The sequence below is a fragment of the Haliaeetus leucocephalus genome, unplaced genomic scaffold (assembly GCF_000737465.1).
Source record: "Haliaeetus leucocephalus isolate CR32 unplaced genomic scaffold, Haliaeetus_leucocephalus-4.0 Scaffold871, whole genome shotgun sequence".
Classification (NCBI taxonomy): Eukaryota; Metazoa; Chordata; class Aves; order Accipitriformes; family Accipitridae; genus Haliaeetus; species Haliaeetus leucocephalus.
In genome coordinates this window covers 3,834,228-3,852,201 of record NW_010973307.1, presented here as the reverse complement: position 1 = coordinate 3,852,201, position 17,974 = coordinate 3,834,228, and the positions used below count along the sequence as shown (strand labels likewise).

The window sequence follows — 17,974 nt, the reverse complement described above, 5'->3', positions numbered from 1 at the left end:
AGGTCTGGGCTGAGAGCCACGGTGATCTTGCCAGCTTTTGTGGAGTATCTTAGCTTGCCCAGGAGCAGGTAGTGATAAAATGCTGAGAAAATTGAGGGAAAAAGACTGCAGTCTTGGTCAGACCCATGTGATTCACATGAACTTCATCTAACTGGGAATGGATAGAGGGCTGGAGAGATTTTTGGTGGCATCTGTAGCGATGGCAGCAGCTTCTTTGGCTTCTCCTTGGCAGCTGCCTTGGCAGAAAGCTTGGCTTCTCATCATGCAGCCGACATGCACATATGGTGCCTGCCTTGGGACCGGCCTATTCCCTCTTTTCAGCTCCCTGACATGTTAAATGGGGGGAAGATAACAAAGAGCACAAGAGAAATCAGGATCAAAGTCATCTTTAAGAGAGTGAACCTCAGGTGCGTAGTTTCCATATGGAGCCTCTCCCGATGCCAAAATCGCTGCTGTAGCTGGGATGTTTACACTGTGCTGTATCCCCATCTGACATCCCAAACTTGTTGCTTGATTTCCAGCTGGTCAGTGCAAACCCATTCTGACAGTTGCACTCCCCCAAAAATACATAGCTTCAAGGATGCTGCTGTTTCATGGGACCAGGCAGACTTGTCATCTTCCTCGTCTGCATCTCTGGTTGGATTTGCAGAGAAGCAAGTGCCAGTCTGATCTAACACCTCGGTTGCAAAGGGAGCAGGGAATGGAGTCAGCTGTGGTTAAAAAAAGATGTGATTTATCCTGCTTATGCATAATGTGAATCTGCACACCATAACTCCTTCTAAGGAGTCTTGTAAATATTCTTAGCACTTGTATGCTCATGCATAGAGGGAAGGGACCCTGGTGTATCTGGTAGTCTGCAGATCTTAAGGGTTGATCTGGGCAACTTTCTTAATCGGAGGATGTCCGAATTTGTCCAGACTAGGAGTTGAAAATAAATGCCTGATTACAGAATAGTTTCAGGGATACTTGGTACCTGCTCGTTGTTCCCCTCTGCTGGAGTTTGCTATCTCCCAAAGTCTGCTAACAGAGCCCTCCCTAACCTCTATTAAGCCTAGTTTGGCTGATTTTTAATTGCTTTCCTTTCCACGTTGAGCAACTGTGTGTGTTATGAGCCTGCAGGCGCATGGGAGAGCTGGAGAAGTCTTCACTTCCCATGTGCTTTCTGCAGAAAGAAAAAGCCATCGTCAAGGTGGACAGGAAGCAGCCTGAAACGAGGATGTGGGGATATGGGTGGGATGAAGTTCATTAGCTCCCAAATGTGCAAATCTCACCTTCCTTGATGGGTGGGGATGACGGTGGCACACCGATGGCACACCAAGTGGTCAGACTGGTCACCCGTGATTTGGGAGATGCATTACCGCTTTTCTTTATGGACGGGATCTGAACTCCTACCTGCTCCTCCTTGCAGAGTAGAACAGCAGGGTCCTCATTGGGAGCTTTGCCCCAGATGAGGTTCCGGACAGAACCCACCCGTGAGGTCAGTACTGTCCCCATTGGGCTAAGCTGAGTTTTGCAGAGAGCTTTGCTCTGGTTCAGCGGATCAGTCCTTGGGACAGCGGCAAGCGAAAGGACACAACCCTGGAGCCTCTGGCTAGAGTGCTCCCCTGCAAAGCAGGAGACTTGCTTCACTGAATCTTATTAATAAAATGCTCAGAGTTGGTGCCAAGAAAAGGGATTGGCAGTGTTGTAAATCTGCATCCTCCTTGGAGGACTGTGCTGGCAGGAGCTCTCGGCTTTTAACTTCGAAGTGTAGATCGAGGTCAACTTTTCAGGCAGAAGAGGCAGATGCATTTGGCTCCCATGTCTTCAGTGCCGTAATTCTCAGCTGCATGGTGAAAGGGAGTTCGTGGTGTCCTCATCCCCACACTGCCTATGGTGCTGTTTTTCCCCAGCCCATTTGGGTTGAATTGGCATGTATTTGGAAATGACGGAAATGGATCCTTTTCCCAAGAGCTTGTTCTTTGTCTCACCAAATTATCCAGCCCTCCTAATGGCATCCTTCTGGCTTTTTTCTTGTAAAGACCTGACATGAGCAATGAGATTCCTGGTTTCTTGCAGAGTTTGCTCTTTGCCCAGAAATCAATCCAGCTCACTAAGTTGACCTGTCAAAACTTCTCCAAGGGCATAGGCATTCTTCATGTTTTCACAGTCAAATTATGTGACACTTAATTTAAAGCTTAAGTATAAAGCCTCACTAGCAAGGAGATTGCTGGAAGATACTGATTTTACTGCATTTTTGTATTTATGTATAAAAACGTACTATGAAGTATTGGTTAGGGACATTATTGCTGGGCAGTCTTTGGGTTTATGCTCTGTTTTAGTTCTTGCTAACGTTTTTAAGATGCGTTTGGCTAACGCGGCTATGAACAACACCAGGAGCAAATGCGCTTGCATAGAGTTGTGGGGTTTTTTTGCTCCTTGAGTCAAAAAACCCCCCATGTTGTGGAACTGAATCACCTTGAATTGCTGAAAGGAGCAGAAACTTCTAATGTGGTGTGTTGCGTGCTTGGAGGCATTTTAGGTCTTGCAGTTTGTCTCAAAAGTTTGCAAACTGTTTAGGAGGTTGATGATTTTGAGCTGGGGGCCATTTAGCTGACAGCAAAGTGTTTTAAAAAAAATTATTCCCAAGGAAAAGCCCAAAATAAGACAACCAGAAGTACATGCTCTGGGATTGTTTTGAGCCTGGAGGCGGTGGAGTTTGGATGCAGGTGCTACCACTGATGCTCTGCTCAGTGTTCGGAGGCTCAACATTTGCTGTAAGGGAAGGTGGCTTTTTCGTAAATGCATTTGTCTCTCTCTTGTAGCTCGCTGGCTGATTTCATGTCCTCCTCGCTATTTTAGTCTCCTTGGGTAAGGGTAACTGCTGACTCTATTTTGCCGGAGTGCAGCATTTCAGCTTTGCTGAGGGAACGTATTTTGTTCCATTTTGACAGAGCTCTTGGCTCGAGACTGTTGAGAAACAAGATTGTGGCAAAATCAGTCATTAAAATGATGGAAGGGCAGGAGAAGCAGGCCTGGGTGAGAGATTTGAGACCTCATTCTCACTGAAAAAGAACTGAGAGAGGGTTTGGTTGTGGCACCTGGGTACTTTTATGGGGTGGAAGAAGCCCACTGAGGACCAGCAGCTGGGAGCCAAAGGCAGATAATTCACAACAAGGAGCGAGTTGTTAACATTTGAGAGTGAACATCTCCGAGGAAGGATGGATTCCCTCACTGCTGATGTCTTCAATTAGAGACAGGGTGCCTTTCTGGCAGAGATGCTTCTGCTGGCCACAGCTCAGGTCTGAGACGAGGTCCCTGTGACCTGGATCATGCAGAAGGTTAATGTAGGTGACTTGAAAGTCCCTTTTGGCTTAACTTACTGCTGTCAGCCCCACTGGCGGTCTGCTGTTGGTTCTCCAGAAAGCATTACAGTTCAACCAGTGCCATGAAGTTTGCTCTCGTGGCTTTGTAGTTTTGTCTGAGTTGTCATTTCACAGCTGCTTTATGGTGCCATGTGATGAGAGTTTTCCAGAGGAAGGGTGGCTGCATCAAGTCCCCAGGTCCACCATATAAGGAGGTCACACAAGATAATCAAGTGACCTCCTGTGGCCTGTAAATCCCTGAATTTGGCAACATAATGTGCCTCTTGTCTGTACATCATATGCAGTCACCATAGCATCTGTTGGCTTTCTCCACACTGTCCCACACGTGGTGGAGGGAGATTAATTTGTTATTGCTGGAAGAGTGGAAGAGTGCTTTGAGATACCTGTGGCCGAGGACGTGGTGCAATAAGGTGTCATTCAGCTATATTTTAAGTGTGTGATGAAGTCATGAAAAATTGTTAAATCTCATTTAATGCCATGTGAGGGAGAGGGTTAGACTTTTTTTATACTTTGCTGGTATAGTAATGCTTCTTTTTTCAGCTGGCCTAATAAGCTTCTGAGTATGCTTGTGCCCATAATGTCCATTTCACGCTTGAGAAATCTGGTGTTTTTAGAGGCCCATTGAAATGTAAAAACTTTAGAAGAGAGAGAAATGTTTCAAGTTCCTGAATCAAATATTCTTCCCATTCCCTCTAACCTGTTTTTACTAGATTAGTTGCTTGTATTAAAGTGGAAAAGTTTCCCAAAAATTCACTTTTATCTTTCTCAAGAGTTACATTTTCTGTCTGATAACATGATGCCCTTGTTTCTGCAGCTCAGGATGCAGTGTATGTGGTCAAGATCAAAACCTGGTCTTGTCTGGGGAGGCACCACGCTTGAACCATCTCAGGGGGACAGAGAGATGGGAGGAAGGTTCCCATCATTTCCATCCCGGATCGCTGCTTGCAGGTCCCCACGCGCTTCCTTGGTGTAGTTGCCCAGGGGAAGGTGCAGGGATTTACAAAAGCCACTGAATAGTTGTCTGATGACAATTAGCTGCATCCTAAAAGTGCTGTAGATCGGGATAGTTTCTTTGAAAACAAGGCATCAAAGGCAATAGCTTTGAGTTGCTTCTAACGTTTGCTGGAATTAATGTGATGAATTGTATGTGCTTATCAAGGCTTGGAGGCATCCAGCTCCTTTGTAGCATCCTTCTCTTTAGGGAAGAGTTTAATGCTGGTGCACTGATCTCTCTATCCTCTGGGGTCCCCAATTTCAGACGTTTGAGGTAGGATCCGCTTCACTTTCTCAATTGACAGTAGTTGCATCATGTTATTGTTCAGCAAGTTACAGGAAAACAAGAGAATCAATAAATTTGCTGGGTTTTTCCTTGGGATATATTGATTTACAGGCTGCTTAAATCTTAAATACTCCCAGATGAAAGGCAGGAGTACGCCTATTTTCGGTGAAACGCAAAAGCTGAACGCTGACACTTCCAGACCTGCAAAGCTTCAGACTTGATGGAGTAACTGGAAACATGCCCGTTGCAGAACTGGTGCTGAGTTTTGCTTCCTGTCCAGATCTTTACAACGCAAGAACGTGGACCTGACTCCAAAGCTGAGGTGAAGAACGGCCCTGACTTTGTTGGGTCATTGGACCTCTGAGCTAAATATCACATCTTTACCTCTCCCTCAATTTTGAATAGCAGCCAAAGCTCAGGTCTGGCCCTGGATTCTCTTTCATCTTTTGCACAGTCTTCTTGGAAATGAGTCGACACAAAAAAGTACAGTTGCGTGGGGGCTCGCCCTGGCAGCAGCTTTAGAAGTGGCTTGACCACAAAATGCAGGACAGTGCTATGGGAAAACCTCCATGCTGCCATTTTCAGCTTTGGGGAGCAAAAATGAGTTGATGTTCGTAGACACGGTATCTGAATCTTTCCTGAGAAGCTGAGATGACCCACGGTGAGTAGGAGTCTGATAAATTCAAAGTGGTACCCACTTCCCAGCGCATCAGTGAGGCAGAGAGGGGTTTCTGCTGCTGCTCTTTTGTCCTTTGTCCATCCATACATCTTCAACTAGCAAGGCAGGACCTTGCCTGGAAAGCATATCAATTTACTATGGACTCAATCCAGTGTCCACTAATCCTAATGAGTAGGACACCCAAAGACTTCAATGAGATCAGGCTTTCTGAGGAAATACCATCGTAACAGCAGAGACACAGTGTGGTACATGCTCTTTAGCAGAAGGCTAAATTATGTATTGGGGCTGGTTTTAGTAAGTTTGCAAACTTCTTAGAAGGTGGGATCTGCAACGGGAGGTAAAATTTGGTGGTCATAGGACTTCATCAGGAGAAAGGTGCTGCTTTCAGAAACTCATCTTATATTGTTGTTGAGCTGGAGAGAGTGATGACCAGTTCACAACTGGTCCAGACTGGAATTTACTGGAGGGGCCCTTGCCTGTGTCAGAAACCATGAAAGCTACTCTCAGGTGGTTTTTGCAAATGCTGCTGATCCTGAAGTCTTCATGAAGCAGCTGAGAGCTGGTGTGCAGGGTGGGTTGCCCATGTGCTGAGTGGGAAAGGAGCTGGCCAGGTGTGGGAGGCAGAAAATTTCCTAAGGCGTTTAACTTCTCACATAATAAAATCAGATCCTGTAAATGCAACGATGCACTGGGTGATTAATTAGGAAAGAGTTGGAATTTGGGCCTTATGGCTCTTAGTTAAGAAGGTGAAATGCTTCTGTCCCACTGGAGGCATTCAGCAGCGCCCACCAAGGTCTGCTTTGCTGCCCCATGCGATGTTCTTGGTTTTGTTGTCGTATTGGTTTGCCAAAGTGCTGTTCCAGTCTAAAAAGCAACTCTGAGCGGGGCCCAGCTGCCCCATCTCGAGCCACAGCCCCTGTTTCTGAGCCAGCAGATTTGGTCCTCCTGGTGCAGCTGCAAGAGCACTTGGGTTTGCTAAAACCATTTACAGATAAGAGCCTTGGCGATGTAGGAGAAATTTTAAATTCTCCTTGTCGACAATTTGGGGACCACTCTTGGCTCCTCTCCTTTCCTGGTTGATGCATCCAGAGGATGCCCGCAGCCTGTTGGGTTGGTGATGCTTCTGTGGAGGTGGTTTTCTCGAAGCCTGTGCTGGCCTCCTTCTGTCCAGGTCTTCCTTGGCCTCCTGGGTCAGTGCCTTAGGGCCATACCATTCCAAACCTCCTGGTTTTTTGATTCCTGTCTTACTAGCTGCTTCCCCTGAATCGGTGTGTGGAGTTGCCTCCTCTCCCGCTTCCCTCCTCATCGCCCATTCCCACTGTGATCCCTGCAACTGCTCTTTTCCAGCAGTTTCCAGATAGAGAAGCTATCCCTGGAAGCATCTGCTGGCTCACGCTGACTGTGAAAGTAAATACAAACGCCGTGCTGATTTTTGTCATGCTTTTCCACCTTGGGAGGGAGAGGGGGAAGAAATTCCTGCACCGGCATTGTCTGTCTCTGCTTTTGCCTTCTCCTATGGCTACTAATTGCATCGCAGCCCTCCTGGGGTGGGAGTGCTGCTGGCTCGGCTCTGGCCCTGCTCCACCACGGCTTAGAGCTGCATAATTTGTTCACCTCCCTGCAATAAATTGTTCATGCTTTTGATAGATCTTCAGTGAAATATTTTAATGCGTTCTTGTCAAATGTTCCTTCCCCCCACCCCCAGCAGCTATTGACAGATGAAAGCACTAACACTGGCTTTACATGGGAATTTAATCGTACCAGCTGTCATGCAGATCCCCAATACAAATATTTTCCACTGTTAATGGTTTCAGTGTGGCCTTTTTTTGTGTGATCAAATGTAATCTTATTTAATGGAGTTTTATTGCTGTGACGCCTTATTCTTTTCACCAGGCTGGACTTTATTTTTAAATCAAAAGAGATTGTTCAGAGGAGAGCCAGAGAAATGACTGGAGGGATTGAATGGGACGGGAAGCCTGGGATGAACTGAGTGACTATAGATCAGCCAGGGCAGGCGAAAAGTGTAAGAGCAAGGGAGAGAACAGGTCCAGCGTGGAAGGGGCAGTGAAGAAGAGGGAGAAATTCAGTGCGATTTTACATGTGTGTGGCTGGGGATAAGGGAAATTGCACAGGCCGGGAGGTTGGAAGAGTTTTAAGAGAGGGAGGCATTGCAAACGAGTTGTGTCCAAGGCAGAAATCATGGGTAGGTGCAGAAACAATTCAGTTTAGATCAGCACTGGAGAAATGCTGCTAGGGCTACTTCTTCAGGGACCATAGCAGAGACCAGCTGCAGCTGCTGTGTTTTCCTCTCTTCATTACTGCAGAGCCGCCGTCCTGCGTGCGAGAGGGCAGGTGACCACAAGCCCAGCCATTACACCTGGTACCTGGCATCATGGGGCTTGGGTTCAGCTTCGGCAGTCCTACAAGACGGGCAGGAGGCAGCAGGTAGAAAGGCTGGAAGCTGGAGCTGGTGCCGGACTGAGCGGATGCTTTTTTCTTAGACAGCATTTCTCCATCACAGGGTCTCTGAAGCAGGGTGAAAATGCTGGAGCACGCAGCTGGAGTGCGCAGCCCCAGCCCCTAAATCTCTTCTCTGGGCATGTAGAGCCACCGTAACTATTGTGTGTTCATCTCTTAGGTTGTCCGCACAGAGAAGAACAGCCTGAACAACCGGTTCCTGCCGTGGGATGAGATTGAGACGGAGGCCATCCTGTCCATTGATGACGATGCTCACCTTCGCCACGACGAGATCATGTTTGGGTTCCGGTGAGTAGCCTCCACGCATGTAGGCTTTAGACCTAAACTGATGTTTTCTGCATCCAGGGTCTGCCCAGGTGTAGCATGGCCTCATGGCTAAAGCTGGGGCCAAAATTAAGGCTAGCACATTCCTTCCTGTGGCTTTCCAACTCAATTTCTTGGAGGCGTAATAAGCGGTAATGAACAGTTTAATGAGTGCAGGCAGGTGGGCTGATTTCAGGTTGTCCAGGCAACCCTGATTCTCGTGCTTCCTAACCTTGACTCTTCAGCTTTTGTTGTGCTGACAACGTTCCCTTCATGGTTTTGGGAGCGTGTGGCTTCCTAGGGTGGAAGGAAACTGGAAAACAAATCCAAGAGGCTGTTGCACTCTATACTTCATGTGCCGTTGGCAAGGCCAGGACATTCGCAGCTGCTGCAGGACGTGATGCTCGTGTGCTCGCGGTAGACTGCCATCCTCTTTGCTCCGTGTGACATTGGGATGTGACAGCTATTTTGGTGGTTTTTTTCTGCAGAGCATGGAAAAGACAGATGTTACACAGAAAAGGCTGGTGCTGGTTGTTCTCATTCCCACCCCCTTTCTGCTTCAGTATCTATGTTTTCCCTTGACTTTGCCCTGGCAAAAAGTTTCCCAATTATGGGGCCAAGGGAGAAAGCAGTTATGTGGGCTTCTGCTGTGGGAGGTTTCTGCAGGCTGCTTCTGCAGCTCGTAGAGCGAAACCTCGCCGGCTGCCAAAGAGGTGCCGGGGAGTGAGGATGGCACGAGGAGAGAGCGCTGGCGCTTGTTTGGCTGCGGCTCATCAGCCCGCCAGCCCAGGAGCGGGGGCTGTGATTGCTAATCCGAGAGCACCCAGCAGCTGGCTGGGGGCGGGAGACGGGGACCAGCTCTCCACTCTCACCAAAACGTGTTGGCTCATGTTTGGGAGGAAGATTAAAAGGCACAAAATGCCTGGAAACCCAACAAGCTCTCTCTGAGAGATGACAAATGAGGTGTTAAAGTGATTAAAGCAGGGGAGTAGGCGTCAGGACTCCTGACTTTCCCTTCCATGCCCTGTTTCAGGCTCTTTATCTGAACTTGGCTGTTTTCTCCCCCTCTTTGGTCTCCGTTTTCCTTTGCTCATCCACAGCGCCTGGCTGAGGCTTTACCAGTTAGCCCTGGAGAGCATCAAATGAAAATTATAAGTGCCGCATATTATTCTCACTCATATCCCTGCTTACAAACACCTTGTTCCCGCAAAGTCTCCCTGTGTTAACGCATTCTGCCAGGGAAGAGACAGTGTCTCGGCAATTGAGTGAACCTCTGCCCATAACAACTGTGTTTTGTCGAAACTTTGCTTCAGGCTGTAATTCTTGGGGCAGGAGCCTCTTCTTGCTCTGTTTGCTGCTCAGGAGAGGGCTGGAGGCGGGCACCCCGAGCAAACCTTTCTGAGGAGCACACCCAAAACAATTCTCTGGAGAAATCCTTATTTTTCTGGCTGAGCTGGGAAGGAAAAAGTGTCATGTTCATAGGAAAGCGAGGCGTGGGAGAAGTGAAAGGGAATGAGTAGTTTCGACTCTGGCTTTTCAAAACAATCACGCTGGATTGACAGCAACCGCAGCAAATAAGTGCTTGCTGGGAGGATAGTGCCAGGGAAGCTGCTGGTGGTGTTAATTACTCAGTTTTCATTACCAGGTTATATCAGAGTTTCATTAATTTGAGTAGAGGATATAACAATAAACACATCTTTACTCCTGTCTGTGTCAGTAAGTGTAATGAAAGCTCAGGGCTCTTGGAAACTCAGTCTCTTCAGCAGCCCAGCATTGCCCTGCAGCCATTGCTTCTGTACCTCTCCATGGGAACAGGGGTTGTGGGAGGAACTCGCATGCACATGAGGGGAAAAAAGCAAAAAGGCCATTTTCTGCCCTATTTTGTGCCTGTGAAGAAGGGAAAAACCCTTCTGTGTCCAACAGGCTGCCGCCTGGGACTTGTTTCTTGTAGTCTGGAGTCACTTGGACAGGGAGATGGGATCAGATGATCCAAAGGAAGCTGGCACCCCTGTCAGTGGAAGCTGGCTGTATTTCCCAGGTTAGGCATTAGGCACTGACTTTGTTCTTAATTAGTCCTGTCAGTGTTGCAGCTATCCTGTGGGATTTTTCTCGAGGAGAGTGAGCTTCAGAGGAGAGCAGAATATTAAGCAAGTCCACGCTTTCACATGCAAACCTCACGATTTAATTCCCTATGGCTCAGCTGTGAGTGTGTGTTAGGGCGAAGGATGTGCTTATGGCCCCAGAGGTTTTTCCCATATGGACAGAGCCTGGGAAGCTGCTGGGTACTGGTTTGGAATGGGAAGCTGGCAGTTTGGCACTCCACATCCTCCATCTGGAGGCACCAGGGTCTTCAGCATCTCAGCAGCTTTCCTAAAGGGAGCTTGATGTTACCTCAGCTTTACAGAGGAAGAAACTGAGCTTGTGGGAGATGGAAAGTCCCAGGGATTTGGGGGAAGAGGCCAGGAGGTGCTGGGTTGCTCCCAGGCCAAGCCTTGGCTGCTCTGGCCTTTCCATAGAAGGGAAATAAGAGAGAAGCAGCGCTGGCGTATGTGTTGTGCGGTGATGCCCCTGCATGGGCTGCGGGAAGCTGGTGGCAAATCGAAGTTTCCCATCTTGCTGGATTTCCCTGTCTCTTTCTCTGCCTTTCCATCCGAGGTCTTATGTTTTCCATTCTCTGTGTAATTCAGAAACTAATTTTGGGCCACTGGGCTTTTTTGTTAGTTTTCTTTTAAACCTACAGAACAGCCCTTAGAATTTAGAAATGCCCTAATTTATGAGGTAGTAGCACTTTCCCTGTGAAAAAGCAACTTGAACATGCCTCTAGGAGAGGACCAAGGTGAGCAGCTCAGCTTTGTACCAAGCAACGTTGGTCTGTGCTTGGGAGAGCTGACCAAGGTGTGCTTCAGTTCACATCTAATAGCTCTTAACCTTTAACAAGAGAAGGTCAACAAATTCTGCCTGTCCATTAAAGGCAAGATTTCTGCATTCACCCCTTTCCTGCACTACAATAGGAAAGAAATCAGAGTTATCTCAGGGTGAGACCTTGTTCAGGTGTCACTCAGGCAGCTGTGACAGCCAGTCGGTCCCTCCCACCAACAGTGGAGCTTCTGTGCTGAGGAGGTGGGTGAGTTTGCACTGCACAGCCTATGTAAAAAGACGTCTTTTGCATGTTGGAATTCTCTTTATTTTTATTTTAAAAAAATAAAATGGACTTTAAAGCAAGGTAATTGGATGCTTTAACTATGTTAATCCTTTTTGCCCAAACTACAATGTATGTTGGCCGTTCTTTGGACGAGCAGTTGCCAAACTTTTTTATGTATAGGCATCTCTTATCACTTGCAGCCCCACCTTGGGATCTGGTCCATTGGCATTGAGGGCATAGTCCTGTGTGTAGTGGTTCTCAGCCAGAGCCGTGCTCATCTCCAGACAGGGTCCCCAGGTTTGTGTCTCACTGAAAGGCTTTGTGTTTGCAGTGTCTGGAGAGAGGCAAGGGACCGCATCGTTGGCTTCCCAGGGCGCTACCACGCGTGGGACATCCCCCATCAGTCCTGGCTCTACAACTCTAACTACTCTTGCGAGCTCTCTATGGTGCTCACTGGTGCTGCCTTCTTCCATAAGGTGAGATTTTGTCACCACAAAGCCCTGAGCTTTCCCTTCCTTCTCAGAGCAACCAGAGTCTGTATGTTTGTGGGGTTGGGTTTTGGGGTTTTTTTTTGTTGTTGTTGTTGTTGTTGTTGGGTTTTGTGGTTTGTTTTTTTTTTTTCCTAAAAAGAACACGTTTTGGAGCTCACGACTCCTTTTCCCTCCCTTTCTCCAAACTGAAACACAGCCAGCAACTGGTCTGTGTCCCAGCAAGCGGTCTCCTCGAGGAGCTGCCTATGCTTGTGCCATGTGAGAAGCACCACGGCACTGAAGCAGGTGGATGGAGACTGGGGCCAAGCGTGTTTCAGCAATGCTCTCAGTGAGGGCGAGGCGGGCCATGGGATTGCCTGCCATGCGTCTTTACTGCAGCATCTTTAACAGACTCAAAAGTGTTGCAATTTGCAGGGAAGTCATGGGTTTCTGCAGCTGCCTGGTGGCACAGGTTGGCTGGTAGGTGTGAGAGGTGGCTGGTTTCTTTTATGTTGGAAGGGAGCAGTGCCAGAAGTGGCTCTGTGATGTGTGCCTCTCTGTATGGGAGAGACAACAGTGGGCAAACAGGCCTTGAGAAAAGAATGGGCTGTTTTCCCAAGGGGAATGTCCTGAGCTGTCATATCACGGTGGGAATGTAATCCACCAGCTACTGCTGCCATGCTGACTCTGCAGCAGCAAAGACAGCAAGATCTGAGGGGGCTGAAACCGTTATTTCTCAACTTCAGAAGTTACAGGAGCCTTGGGACTTGGTCAGGGTGGTGGCTGTGGGGTAGATTTGCTGTGGCTACAGTAGATCTTCTGGATGCAGGATTAACTCCATTATGGGGAGTCTCTCCACTGGCGTCCTTGACCTCAGTCAGACATGTCCCAGCGAGTCGTCTTGATACTCACCTGTGGTGCCACGACTGCTCCAGGCCTGGTGCAGATGGCACCAGCGATGGTGGGCACTTGCTGCTTGGGACCACCTTGAGCAACGTTGTGCTTTTTATCCTTTCCCCAGTACTACGCCTACCTGTACTCCTACGTGATGCCGCAAGCCATCCGCGACATGGTGGATGAGTACATCAACTGCGAGGACATCGCCATGAACTTCCTGGTCTCTCACCTGACAAGAAAACCTCCCATAAAGGTAAAGCGCCGGGTGGACGCTTGTACTGGTCTTTGTATTTCTGGAGAAACAGTGGTTTGGTTGATGTCTCTGAAAGGCAAGAAGCATGTCAGGAGGCTGCTCTAGGGGAAATCCAGTTCCCTTTATCTCAGCGCAGAAGCTGTGCTGTGCAGTATGTGCTGCCCTTGCCAAAATCTGGCTGCACTGCCTCTCTGAAGTGCTGCATTGCAAGCGTGACATGCTCAAGGCTGTCAGCATGGCCTCTGGCCTCGAGGAGATGTAGTGTGTGTTCAAAAAGGTGTGAAAACTCACTGTAACCCCTTAGAAGCAGTCAAATCCCTGCCATGGCAAGCAGATGAGTTGGGGTTTGACTTACACTGCAGCTCAGACTGGAGGGTTTCCTGGCTTAGCAAAGGCCCTTCTGAGCCTTCCTTCCCAAAAAGGAAAAATTTCTGTATTTCCATAACATACAGCACAAGTAGGAATGATTTTCTTGCTGATTTCGTGTAGCTTTCCAGAGACATTTAGACTTATCTGTGTGCGGAGGGCTGTTGGTCTAAACACTGCAGCCTAGCTGAAATATTCCTGCCCAGTGATAACAAATGTATGTCACAATTTTGAGCATGAATTTTGGATGCAGATCATTCTGCTCTTTATTGCTGCTGGCAAACTGGTCTTTACAGCCCTGCATATGTCTCACTGTCGCAGGCCAGCTGCCTTAGAGATGGGTCTTGGCCGTAAATACGATGGGTGGGTTTTTCCGTGTGGTGTTCTTCCCATCTGGAGCTACTATGAAGTGGAGGTTGTAGAGTTTGGTGCAGCTGAGAGGAGAATCAGACCAAAACCAAAGGGTACTGCAATGGGATGTCTGATGTCTGATTCAACATGGACAGGAGGCCCTTTAATCAGTGGGTGGCCCCTCAGCACCTCCTGAAAACAGGAGCCCCCTCCAAAGATTTTCCTCTGGGTGCCTAAAACAAGAGACACCCCAAATTGCTAATTCTTCTGTAGCATCTGTGGCCAGCGGGTCAAGGGAGGGGATTCTGCCCCTCTGCTCCGATCGGGTGAGACCCCACCTGGAGTCCTGAGTCCAGCTCTGGGGTCCTCAGCACAGGAGAGACATGGACCTGTTGGAGCGGGTCCAGAGGAGGGATACAAAAATGGTCAGAGGGCTGGAACACCTCTGCTGTGAGGACAGGCTGAGAGAGTTGGGGTTGTTCAGCCTGGAGAAGAGAAGGCTCCAGGCAGACCTTACAGCAGCCTTCCAGTACCTAAAGGGGCTTGGAAGAAAGATGGGGACAGACTTTTTAGCAGGGCCTGAAGCGATAGGACAAGAGGTAATGGTTTTAAACTAAAAGAGGGGAGATTCAGACTAGATATAAGGAAGACATTTTTTATGCTGAGGGTGGTGAGGCGCTGGCCCAGGTTGCCCAGAGAGGTGGTCGATGCCCCATCCCTGGAACCATTCAAGGTCAGGTTGGACGGGGCTCTGAGCAACCTGATCTGGTTGAAGGTGTCCCTGCTCATGGCAGGGGGTTGGACTGGATGACCTTTAACGGTCCCTTCCAACCCAAACCATACTGTGATTCAATGATTCTATCTGTAGTCTGTGAAAGGAAAGGAGTTGGTTTCTCAAGGTCTTTTTTTTCCTGAAACAGCTTCTCAAACATAAAACCAGAAAAAAGTAACTAAACATTAGTAGATCATCATGTCCCCCCCTTAAGTCTCTGCTCTGACAGAGCTGATGTGGACCATGTCCTTCCTTGCCTGGACACCCTCCAAGGGACACGTGGCAGCCAGGGAGAGCACGGCCAAATCTGTGCCCGGTCTGCGGCATGTCACGCAGGACGTCAAGCCAAGTCCCCCCACGCAGTGCCTTGGGCACAAGCAGGGTGTTCCCCCCGGCTGCGGGGTGTTGCAGGCAAACGTGTCAGCGACCATCTTTGTCCCTCTCATTCCAGGTGACCTCCCGCTGGACTTTCCGCTGCCCCGGGTGCCCCCAGGCACTTTCGCACGATGACTCTCACTTCCACGAGCGACACAAGTGCATCAACTTCTTCGTCAAGGTGTACGGGTACATGCCCCTCCTGTACACCCAGTTCCGTGTGGACTCGGTCCTCTTCAAGACCCGCCTGCCCCACGACAAGACAAAATGCTTCAAGTTCATCTAGAAGCGGGCGGCAGCCGGGCGCCCTCGGCTCTCCGAACTTCAGCCGGAGGCGGGTGAGGGCAGAGGGTGGCTTTCCTGATGGGGCTGTGAGTGCAAAACACCTTTTGCTATTGACTCTGGCCTCCCTCCCGCGGAGCAAAAGGGACGTCCTGGATTTGGACGGGCACGTTTTCCCCTCCCTTCCCGCTCTCCCCACAGCACCTCGACTGAGCGACAGGGAACAGGATCTCACGGCTTCTGTAAAGACACTGCCTAGGATCGTACACTGAGGAATGGTGTGTTGGCTAGTAGCTCTGCCCCTTTGCTAGCCAAGGGCAGCCATTCTTTTTAATTATAATTATTGTTATTTAAAATGAAAGTGTTTTAGATTTGCCGCGTGAGGCTTTTTTTTTTTTTTTCCTTTTCTATTCTTCCCTCCACCCTACCCACCCTGTTTTCCCCTCTGGAACTGTCTGCCCGCTTGAGGGGGACTGTAGCAAGGCCAGGTTGGAGGTGTTTGACTGCAGAGAGGTTATTCCCAGTATCAAGGCAGCTTTTCTCCCGCGGGGCAGCCCTTCTCCTCCCCTCCCGCGGGGCAGCCCTTCTCCTCCCCTCCTGCATACCATGTCCTGGCTCGTCTTGCCCTGTGGCTACTACTGAGGACTTTCAGGTGTTGGCTGGTGATGAGCTCTTTGCTCTGCTCTGCTCACCACCCTGAGCCCTGCCCTTGGAGAGGGGCGAGCAGGGAAGAGGTTGGCCCCGGAGGGTCTTTTCCCAGCTCCCAGCACTGCACCAGGTCCCGTGTCACAGCCCTGGGGGAGTTTGGTTGCCGCGGTCTCATTCTCGGTGTCCTTTTTCCAGCCCACGCGGCACACTGCAGGTGCTGCTAAACCTCTGAAGACAGGGAGCACGTTTGGGGCTTGGGAGTGATCCATCTGCAGCACAGCAGGGGCTAGCAATGCCCCAGGCTCGTGCGTTCGAGCAGGCTGCCTTGGCCTGCGGTTTTCTACAGCCGCTGCAGCACCAAAGGCAGCTGCGAGAGCCCTGGAGAGCTGCTCCGGCAGCACTCCGAGATCGGCTGCATGAGCCTTTGCTGAGAAAATAAACCTCTTCCCCAGAAGCATCCAAGCGTGGACGCAGTCTGCCGAGAGTCAGCTCTTCGCAGTGCCCGGTCGCTGCAGGGGGAGCAGGCACTAGTTCAGCTTTCAGCGCTGGTGCGATGGCAGTCGGGATATCGGGGCCTTCTCTTGAGATCGCTTCGCATTTTTGCAGAGTGGCGGAAGGAGAAGACACTGAACCCTTAATCTGTACGCAGATAAGCAGAGCACCAGCCCAGCCTGCCTGTGCCGGAGCTGGGGCTGCACTGTGGGCCGGAGTCCCTGCTCTGCCCCGTCCCCCATCCCAGGACGAAACGTGCCCACGTCAGGTTTGCCCGTGGGCCTCAGCGTAACTGCCTTAAACCCCCATCCCGTCCACACTCATGCCATGGCCTCGGGCTGCGTTCGAAGGTTAATCCAGCCAAGGCCTTTCCTTTGCGTGAACTGGGAGACGCTGCTGGGATTGCCTTCACGGGGCTGTTTTCGGAGTTGGTGTCTCCCACCAAAGCGAAACGCCGTCACGTCCGTGTGATCGCCCGACCTCTGCGCTCAACTCGCTGCTCCGTTCTGCTTCAATCCTGGCCTGTAAGAAGAGGGAAGGACACAGGTTGCCCTCTCTTGTGTGATGTTCTCCCTCAGTGCATCCCAGATGTTTAAGAGCAGCCTGGAGAAGCTCTTGCTGGGTAGATGGTGATTCACCTCAATGTCCCCGGTTTTCCTGGCCTGACTTCCACTGTGGCAGGTTGCAGCTCAGCATCCCGGCACCCTGCAGCAGAAGGATGTTACCACCTGGTTGTGTCCCAAAAGAGGAGCAGCGGGGATGGTCCATCAGCAGCTCCTGGGCTCACTCGTAAGGTCAGCCCTGTCCCCACTCCTCCCCTGCAGCCTGCACCACGTTTTTGGGGTGTTACATGGCCTCTCCAGCTGTGCTTCAGCCAAATTTTCATGTCAGCCCTGTGGGTGGGGGTCACCGACACTTGCTCCTTGGTAAGGGGAAGGGAAGGGGCAGCCTGTCCCCAGCAGAGCCAACAGCTCGTGCCTTCACCAGCACTACAGACCGCACCGAAATACGATCAAGGTGTCTTTTCCTCTCTGTATGTTTTTTTTTTCCTTTCCACTCTCTTTTTGTTTTAACATCAGGTGCTTGAAACGGAGCATGTGAAGGGTCAGTCTCTTGAGAAATGCAACTGGAGACTCCTGTGAGGCCCTGAAACACCTGGAAGGATGTTTTCTGCCCCTGCTCAGAGTGGAAATGTGGCACTCTTCAGCAACTGCACCAGCTTCAGCATCCCTGAGGGGCCTGACACTCCTCTGCTTTAATTCTCCCCTCATTAACAGGTGGTTCGTTACCAGCGATGCGGTCGCTCACCTACAGCACAGGTCCCTGGTGTCATCCAAGGGTGGAGGCAGCTCTGCCTTCCCCAGCCCTCTGCCCACATGGCAAGAGTCAAAAGGGAGTAAGGATGGATGCCAGCAGCTGTGGATTGCACTTTATATAAACAGAGATACGCTTCTCGGCAACTTGTTTTGAAAAAACCTTAAGGGGAATTTCGTTATTCTGGTGAGAGACAGTAATACAGGGAGCTTGGAAAAGGGGGATGTGATGTGAAGTATTTGCGTTGGGGTTTGCTGTCTCATTGCTTGGCTGCAGTCAGAGCTGGCAGCTGACCCAAGGTTGGGGGTTTCATCCTTTCCGTTGGTGCGTTTCAGTTCAAGACCAGTAGAAATGGAGAGATCAGTGGTGGAAATCCAAATTCTTGTTCTTCCCAGGCTCTTGACGCGCTCAACTCTTGCTTGAAGTGTTGGTTTTTTAGGAGGATTGCCAGTGCTGTGGTAGCCAGGGGTCGGGTTCAAAGTGTCGTGGTTGTGTGGGGAGAGGCTGT

General features: G+C 49.9%; 1 protein-coding gene across 8 annotated transcripts in view; it reads left to right on the top strand.

The window, feature by feature from the left end:
* The window catches only part of EXTL3 (exostosin-like glycosyltransferase 3), a 113,586-nt gene extending 95,867 nt beyond the window's left edge, over positions 1-17,719 (top strand). For 4 of the 8 annotated variants that reach the window (XR_775364.1, XR_775363.1, XR_775365.1 and 1 more), the window contains 5 exons: positions 7,962-8,089; positions 11,578-11,722; positions 12,738-12,866; positions 14,807-15,290; positions 16,267-17,194. Coding sequence is in view for 2 of the 8 variants with exons in the window: in XM_010583144.1 (XP_010581446.1) it covers positions 7,962-8,089; positions 11,578-11,722; positions 12,738-12,866; positions 14,807-15,016 (612 nt within the window). In the remaining 6 variants the exon portion in view is untranslated. Of the gene's footprint in view, positions 1-7,961; positions 8,090-11,577; positions 11,723-12,737; positions 12,867-14,806; positions 15,391-16,266; positions 17,195-17,231 lie in introns of those variants that run through there. The other 4 variants (XR_775367.1, XR_775368.1, XM_010583144.1 and 1 more) reach the window with 4 other exon arrangements.
* Positions 17,720-17,974: the final 255 nt, after the last annotated feature.